Below are 7642 nucleotides of genomic sequence, written 5' to 3'. Positions count from 1 at the left end.
GTCCGTGGAGAACATTCTGTCTTTTCTGAAGTAATGTTGCAGCAACTCTTGGGCCAGGAAAACGCTGTTCTTACTGTCTTTTCTGCAGGCTTCGAGCTGGCTGGGCTGCCCGTTGTCACCCGGGGCCCCTAACGATGTCTGAAGGGGAAGATTGTCTTCTGTGAGTCACTGGTGCTCTCCCTGCTGCTGTTCCTCCGTTCCCTCAGGTCACTTCTGCTCCATGGCGACCCTCTGTGTGGACCCGTGTATCGTGTAGAGCAATCTCTGCCACGACCTCAGAAGAAGGTGCGCTTCTGTTTCAGGCGGACGTTAGAGGCTGCGGCCGGGCCTGGTGAAACCGCCTCCCAGGCGCTTGAGGCTCTCGGAGCCTCCAACAGTGGGACGGACGGCCTTTTGGGGCTTTGTCTTCTGAGTAGTGTGACACAGTTAAAAAAGGGAAAAAAGGGCCACAGGCCACACAGTTGCCAAATGAAGTAGGAGCAGAGTCCAAGAACGTGTGGTTGTTGCTGAACTCCCAGCTCATCCACAGGACGGGCGCCAGCTCATGGAGTGAAACGTCACCTTGGGTCTCAGAAGCGAGAGAGAGATGGCCCAGGAAGTCAGCCTGAGCTCCTTCCAGGAATCGGAATGGGAGGTGATTCTCCCGGTCCTGTACCGAGACCGGGCAGTTCAAAGCATGGAGGAGGAGAGGATACGGTACGCTGTGCCTCGGATGCGGGGTCCTGTGGGCTTCTGGCTTTTTCTGCTAGGGGCCTGCTTCTAGGAGCTTGTTCTGTGGCTCATTGCTTATTACTCAGCCTCTGCCCTGCTAAGGGTCCCACTGACGGGCGGTGGGTGGACATTACCTCCCCTGTCCAGCTCTGCCTCCCAGACGGGAAGGGACATGGGAGGCTGCTTTCGTTCTTCACTTAAAATGGTGTCTTTTTTTGTGACGAATTTGCCCACTTTGTGTGAGTGACTCTGGGGACACTGCCAGGCTTCCAGCACACACTTCCCGGGCAAGCCCTCCAGTTCAGGGTTTCCTACATTATCTTTGGTGATACCCAAAGGCACAAAGAAAAGCAAAAGAGCAGCTTGGAAACAGCAAATCTGCTGGAATCCATTTCTCTTTCTCTCTCCTTTTTGTTTTTTTTCACTTGCTTTGGCTTCTTTGGCTTCCAGGTTGGCTGTGAGGAAAGGGGAGAATAAGACAGGAACCTGCTGGGCCTGTTCGGGCTGCTTTGTCAACAGGGAGTGGCTTTGCTCACCCGTCTCCAAGCTACATAGGCTGTGGGGCATTCGTTAATATTTAATCAAGCAGGGCTGGGCTGTACCCAAGCACTGTCCATTGTCAGCTGTCGTCCATCTCGAAACAGACTCAGGAGATTAAACAGCTGTCATGGCTTTGTTTGTCCGTGTTCACGGAGAACGTGAGGTCTAGAAGAAAAGCCATGGAACAGGCTTTGGATGTTGGTTTGTTTTCAAGGGCAGAACTCTTTCAGAGTCTTCCAAGAAAAATGTGCCCATAAAATAAACCCTCGGACAACCAAATGCTTGAGGGATGGGAAATGCCCTGGTCAGCTGGCTCTGTCCCCTCCTTTGGTCCCCAGACCCTCTAAATGTGCTTACACTCTGTTCCCCGGGGAGGAGGAGTGCCCTGACCACAGCGGGGCGGGGGTGGGGGGGTGTTTCTCTGATGATTAAAGACCTTTCAATGACTTAGAAGCCTCATTTTGGATGCCAACAAAACTGGAAGCTGTGGTAAGGACATTTTGTTCCTGAGGGGACAGATTCTGGGGCCAATCCTGAAAGTCTGATATGAGCTTGCTTCTTGGAATTGGCTTCTCGTTTCTAAAAGCAGATAACAGAGATAGTTCAGTGTTCTGGTTAATGGTGCATCTTGGGGGCCCCCTGGCACTGGAGCTGTTATCCGGAGCAAGGGGACTGGAGCACCCATAAAAAAAGCAGCAGAGCAAAGCATCGGGGAAGTAATTTTATTAGGTGACCAAAGGCAGCAGCAGGCATGCATGCTGGGTGTGTGTACATCTTCCCACGCCTTGCATATTAGAATGAATGTCATTTTCTGTGTTTTTTTCCCCTCTCTTCTTTCACTGTTCTTGCTTCCCATTATAGTGCCCTTTGGGCATGGAGGGAAGAATCTAGAACAAGTTAGCAGCTAACCCTCCGGGCCAGGTCTCTTGTTTATGCTTTGCCTTTTAATCCTCACGGCAACCCCAGGGGCAAGGTGGCCTCTGTTCCAGAGTTGGGAGAACCTCTGAGCCTCTTGTTCTGCCAGGTGGAGCCTGGGGTTGGAGGGGGGAGGGGGTCCGATGCCAAAGCCCCTTCTCTCTTACCGCTTGAGGAACTGCTGGGGCCCAGCGGTGGAGGAGGGTGTCTGGCGTCTGTCCCTCCACTCAGTCGGCTCTTGTTGGACTCTCTGGGCCACAGGAAACTGAAGGCGCACCTGCAGCAGCTCCGGTGGAAAGGCGCGAGGAGCTCGGGCCAGGAGTACAGAGAGAAGTCGTGCGCCCGCTGCCGGCGTGCGCTGGGGCTGCTGCTGAACCGCGGCGCCGTGTGCCAGGGCTGCAGCCACCGCGTGTGCTCCCAGTGCCGTGTGTACCCGGGCACGCCCCGCGTCTGGAGGTGTACCGTGTGCTACGAGGGCAGGTGAGGATGGCGGGACGCCTCGCAGGTGGCTTGCGGGTGACAACCTCCAGTCCAGTGGGTACCTGTTTACACAGGGCCTGCCGTGGAGTTGCCTCTGGAGACTTGGAAGTCACTGTCATTTAAAAATCAATTTTATTGTGTAAAAAAGGTTTTTTTGCCTTTTTTTTTTTAATTTACCAAAGTTTGTTTGCTAGGGTTCACGGGGAGGTAGGATTCATTTGGGCTTTTGAGTAGGTACCTTAGTTTTCTTAGAGCTTTACATATCTCCTCCGGGAAAAGGAGGTGCCTGGTAGCGGGGGACACTAGTGTGACCCTGTGCGGCTTTAATAAGGCCTTTTGGAAGGCGGTCAGCAAGCCTTTATTGGACCCTCAAATAAAGATCTGGGTATGCTTCTTGTTAGTGATAGACTGAACCTGCATTTATTTTAGTCTTTCGGTGGTGTGAGGTTTAAAAAAAAATTTAACATGGAGTTGTTTCTTTTTAAATATTTTATTTCTTTTTAGAGAGAGGGGAAGGAAAGGAGGAAGAGGGAGAGAAACATTAATTTGTGGTTGCCTTTTGTACGCCCCCTACTGGGGACTTGGCCTGACACCCAGGCATGTGCCCTGACTGGGAATTGAACCGGTGATGCTTGAGTTCGCAGCCCGGCACTCAATCCGCTGAGCCACACCAGCCAGGGCAGAATTGGTATTTTGAACTACCCATTTTGAAAACGGAAAATGAACTACCCACATCGGGCTTGGGCTCCCCCTGTTCAAAACAAGCACAGGTTGGTCCTCTGTCCTTGAACACCCAAATGGAGTGTTTCTGGTTGCTGGGGACAGTGCGCCTCAGGCCTTCACGGGACCCAGGGGACAGGAGCAGCCATGACCTGCTGTGCATCTCCAAGTGCAGTCACAGCCTTGAGGTCTGGAAATGCATCTCAACATCTCCTCAGAGGCAGAGCGCCAGGGTCAAGGCCGGCAGAGGCCTCACGGGGTGTGCATGGGCGCTGGGTTTCCTCTCTCCCTCACTAGGGAGGATTGTGGTGATTGAGCACCCAGACACTAATCTCCTAAAATTTCCACTCCCTTCGCACGGCCTAAAGTGAGGTCATCCAGCCAGATTTCCTTGGTCCCGAGCTGCACAACTCCCATTTCTCCTGCAGCCTTCGAAGGTGCTTTGACTCCCTTCAGAGCCCCTCCATGCATCTCAGGGTTCTTTGGTTTGTGGAAGCTGCTGCCCTCAGGCTTTGCCCAGCTTGAGCTGAAAAAGCAAAGAGTTGCTGAGGTGAGCCCTGGCCACCCGCGTGCTCCTGCAGGTCTGGGCTCTTGAAAGGGTAGGTGACCATTCCAAATAATCTCTCCAAAGATCTTAAGATCGCCCTGGCCTATGTGGCTCGGTTGGTTGAAGCATCGTCCTATAAACTGAAAGGTTGCAGGTTCGATTTCCGGTCAGGGCACTTACCTGGTTTGCTGGTTCCATCCCAGTTGGGCACATGTGAGAAGCAACTGATTGACATTTCTCTTTCTCTGTCTCCTTCCCTTCCTGTCTCTCTGAAAATCAATAATCATGTCTTCAGGATAAACAAAAACCAGGCCTTAAGATCTTCCTCCAGTGTAATCAACCACATGTATTTGAAGTCTAGTGATAAACATTGCTTGGTAAGATACTAAATCCTTCAGCATTTTTTCTCCTAATAATTCAACTATAAGCAAAAAATCAAAACAGGAGGACGGGGCCCAGCCAGTCTCCAAGGACGCCGGCCGTGTTGAACTCTGCCCGAGAGGTGTCACACCTGGATATTGAAACTTTACGCCCCAAGCACACCCAGTGTGGCTTCTATAGCCCCAGCTTCCTCATTTTGAACTAAGGGTGTTTTTCGAAATACCTAGGACAATTACCTAACCCTGTGGGTGCCCGCACGGGACAAGTACGGGAGAGCTAAATCATTGCTGACAGCCCAGCCTCCCCCCTTCTCTTTGCTTGCTTTTTTCGCAGCCCTCCGACCTCTCCCCGGTCGGTCCACTCTGCGCTGTGTCCTATTTTAGGGTGAAACTTTAGAGCATTTGTTTGACATTCGTAGCTGAACTGGGACCTAGACAAGGGTTTTGAGCCCAATCCTTTTCCTCCACCCGCTTCTCCCTCAGCCTGAGATTTGTCCCCCTGGAATGAGTGGATCTTTGTGAGGATGGAACAAGGGAAACAGGGTCCTAAAGCCAGGAAAGGGGGAGCTCTAGGGCAGAAATTTAAAAAATAAATAAAAGCAAATCCAACTGGCAGGTTGCTGCAGACAGTGTAAGGCTTGTGGGGGCCTTGGCCTTGTGTGGCGTGTCAGGAGTCAGCTGAGTGTTCTGCCTCCAGGGCTGGTTTTTCAAGGTGGCTTCACAGAACATCTGCAGTTGGGGCATTCCTGGAAGAGGGTCAGGGTTAGAGATGGGGTCGGACACCGTCAGGGAGAAGAAGTGACGTGGGAATGAGCGGTGACCTCTCACCGCATGCAAGGTGCCGGGCGAAGCGTTTCTTTACACTGAATGTCTTATTTAGATCTTCAGATAGTCTTACGGGGCAGCCACTACTGTGAACCTCATTTTATGGATGAGGCTATGGAGGCTTAGAGACACCAAACAGTTAGCCCATGGCCATGAACTCAGTACAACTAGAATCCCGGTCCCCAGAGTCCCATCCCCTCCTGCCCTGAGCCCCCCTCCTGTCTGCTGGGAGACTCCCCCACCAGTGCAGATTCCCCAGAGCCACTCAGAAGGGTCTGAATCTGGGACATGTGTGTTTTGCCAGAAGAAAACCACACAGAAACTGGCTGTTGGGCAGGACGGACTCAGAAGGGGAAATAAAGTGACCAGCCACGTGGACGTCCTTGTTGTGGACCCAGGCACGAGGCGATGAGGCTGGTGGTGGTACAGATGGCAAATGTGACAGACAGTTCAACAAAGGGGTGGTGGAACTTAGTTATGGGGATGCGAGAGAGGGAACGGTCAAAAATGGTTGTGAGGACTAGTTTTTTTATGCTTAACCTGCTCATAGAGCATCAGAAAAGCTAAAAGAAACAGCGAGAGTGAAGGAGAGGCAGAGAGAACAGGAAACCAGGACAAGCTGGTTGGAAATGGCTCGCAGCACCGAGGGCCGTGTGACGTCCTTAGTGGGAGTGTTGGACGACGGTGATTCGGGAGAGGAAGGAGAGGAGACACTCAGAAACATCACCTTATCCTTGCTTCTTGGTTGACTTTCCCCATTAGAATTTATTGATAATTTCTTCAATGAAATGGCCCAAATTAACAACTATGTTGATACGTCAAGGAGGACCCAAAGCTTTCTATTTGCTTGTTTATTTTAGCTTAATTTAAAACAAAGCTTGAACTCAAAGACTTAGGTTTATATCGATCTTTTCCCTTCAAAATCGTACACTGTGCAGTAACATCAAGTTCCATATGGATTGGCTGAGGAATTACAGTTGCTCGGACTTTTTCCTTCAAAAAGTGACTTTTCTCTTGCTTTGTAATTGGCTTTTCCCGCAAGCAATCATTTATTCTTCAGCTTCAGATACTCATGGGTGTGCTTCCTCTGTTTTATCAGGAACATTTTACTGCTCGTAAAGTAATTAGAGCAGAGGTTTTACACTTAGAGTCTCAAATTATGGCAGGTGGTATGGCTGAGTTCCGGGCAATTTCTTGGACTGCTCACTCACATTTCCTCTGCTGTCCTAGTGCTGATGAAGAAAAACTTGAGTTGTTTGGTTTCAAATTCATGCTGACCTTGGCATTATGGCCACGTTCTTAGTTCTCAGGTTGGAATTTGAATTATTGCTGCTGGGCAATACATAATAATATTTTTTAAAAAAGAAATGAGTAAAACTGCTTCTTAAAAGGAAAGCAGTAGTCTGCCTAATTCTATGTACTTTGCTACTCATATAAACAGTACTTTTATAACTTAAGGTAATGAAGTCCACAGATAAGAAGCAGCTGTTCGTTCTTCCTTTTAAAATTGTAAAAATTCGCAAACAGTGGAACTGTTATTGCCATTTAATTTAATTTGACAAGTTATCAAGCCCTACAAGCGAAGGGTGGTACGTCTGTTACCTGTGTGCTTGGGAAAAGGGCAGGAGGTGCATCACATGGCTTTACGTGGTTGAGGCACCTGAGCTGATGTCAAGTTCTATTTAGGAAATGAGCATTTGAATCTTGTAATAAATGCCCACAGGCCCCAAGAGCTAGTGTCTTACAAAAGCCACTCCCATCTGAAAAAAACAGCATGAAGACATCAGTGTTGGTTTGGATGATGTCATAGTTTTCAAACAGTGCTTCAAACCATGAGCCGAGGTTCCGAACAGCATCACTCACCACAGACACAAAGTGTAAGCAGCTTGGTGTCTCTCAGCAGGTGAATGAGCAAGCAGAACGTGGTGTGTAAACAGTGCAAAATACTGTTCGGCCGTAGAACAGAATGAAATCCTGACACGTGCTAAAACATGGACCAGCCCTGCGAGCGTCATGCTAAGTGAAATCATCCATCCGCAGAAGGACGAATACTGCATTACTCCGTTTACCTGAGGTACCTAGAGTGGGCAAATTCAGAGGCAGAAAGGTTTTATAAACAATTTTATTTAGTCACCAATCACTTAAAAATATCTATATTCTTTTATATTTTTCTTTTAGACGATCTCCTCCAGTATTTACTTTTGTCACCTACATTGTTTTATACATATATTTACAACAATTATTAAGCTGACCCTATATTTTAACTGATCCAAGGGCTTATTGCCAACCTTTTGAGATGAGGATTTCCCAGTTTGCAGCTTCTGTATCTTGATTCGAGGACTTGTCCCCAGAAGAGCGTGTGGGCGGTGTGTGTTCCAGGCTTGCGTGTCTGCAGATGCCTTCCGGAGCCTTTCCCCACGAGCGATGATGACTTCAGTGGGTGGTAAATCTGGAGTCCCAACCTGCTAACCTCCAAATTTAGTGATGCACTCTTGTCTTTTGGAGGTTAATGTAACAGAGACCT

The 7642-nt window shown here is 49.3% G+C and overlaps 1 protein-coding gene across 2 annotated transcripts in view; it reads left to right on the top strand.

Moving 5' to 3' along the window:
* The first annotated feature begins 488 nt into the window (after positions 1-488).
* SYTL3 (synaptotagmin like 3) overlaps positions 489-7642 on the top strand; it is a 56865-nt gene continuing 49711 nt past the window's right edge. For both annotated transcript variants that reach the window (XM_053668696.1, XM_053668695.1), the window contains exons 1-2: positions 489-696; positions 2428-2646. In XM_053668696.1, coding sequence (XP_053524671.1) covers positions 587-696; positions 2428-2646 — 329 coding nt within the window. In that variant the 5' untranslated portion in view covers positions 489-586. The remainder of the gene's footprint in view (positions 697-2427; positions 2647-7642) is intronic.

Source organism: Artibeus jamaicensis, unplaced genomic scaffold (genome assembly GCF_021234435.1).
Source record: "Artibeus jamaicensis isolate MK-2021 breed Jamaican fruit bat unplaced genomic scaffold, CSHL_Jam_final contig_497, whole genome shotgun sequence".
Taxonomy (NCBI): Eukaryota; Metazoa; Chordata; class Mammalia; order Chiroptera; family Phyllostomidae; genus Artibeus; species Artibeus jamaicensis.
Note: the sequence above shows the minus strand (reverse complement) of the source record. Positions and strands in the feature narration are given on the sequence as shown.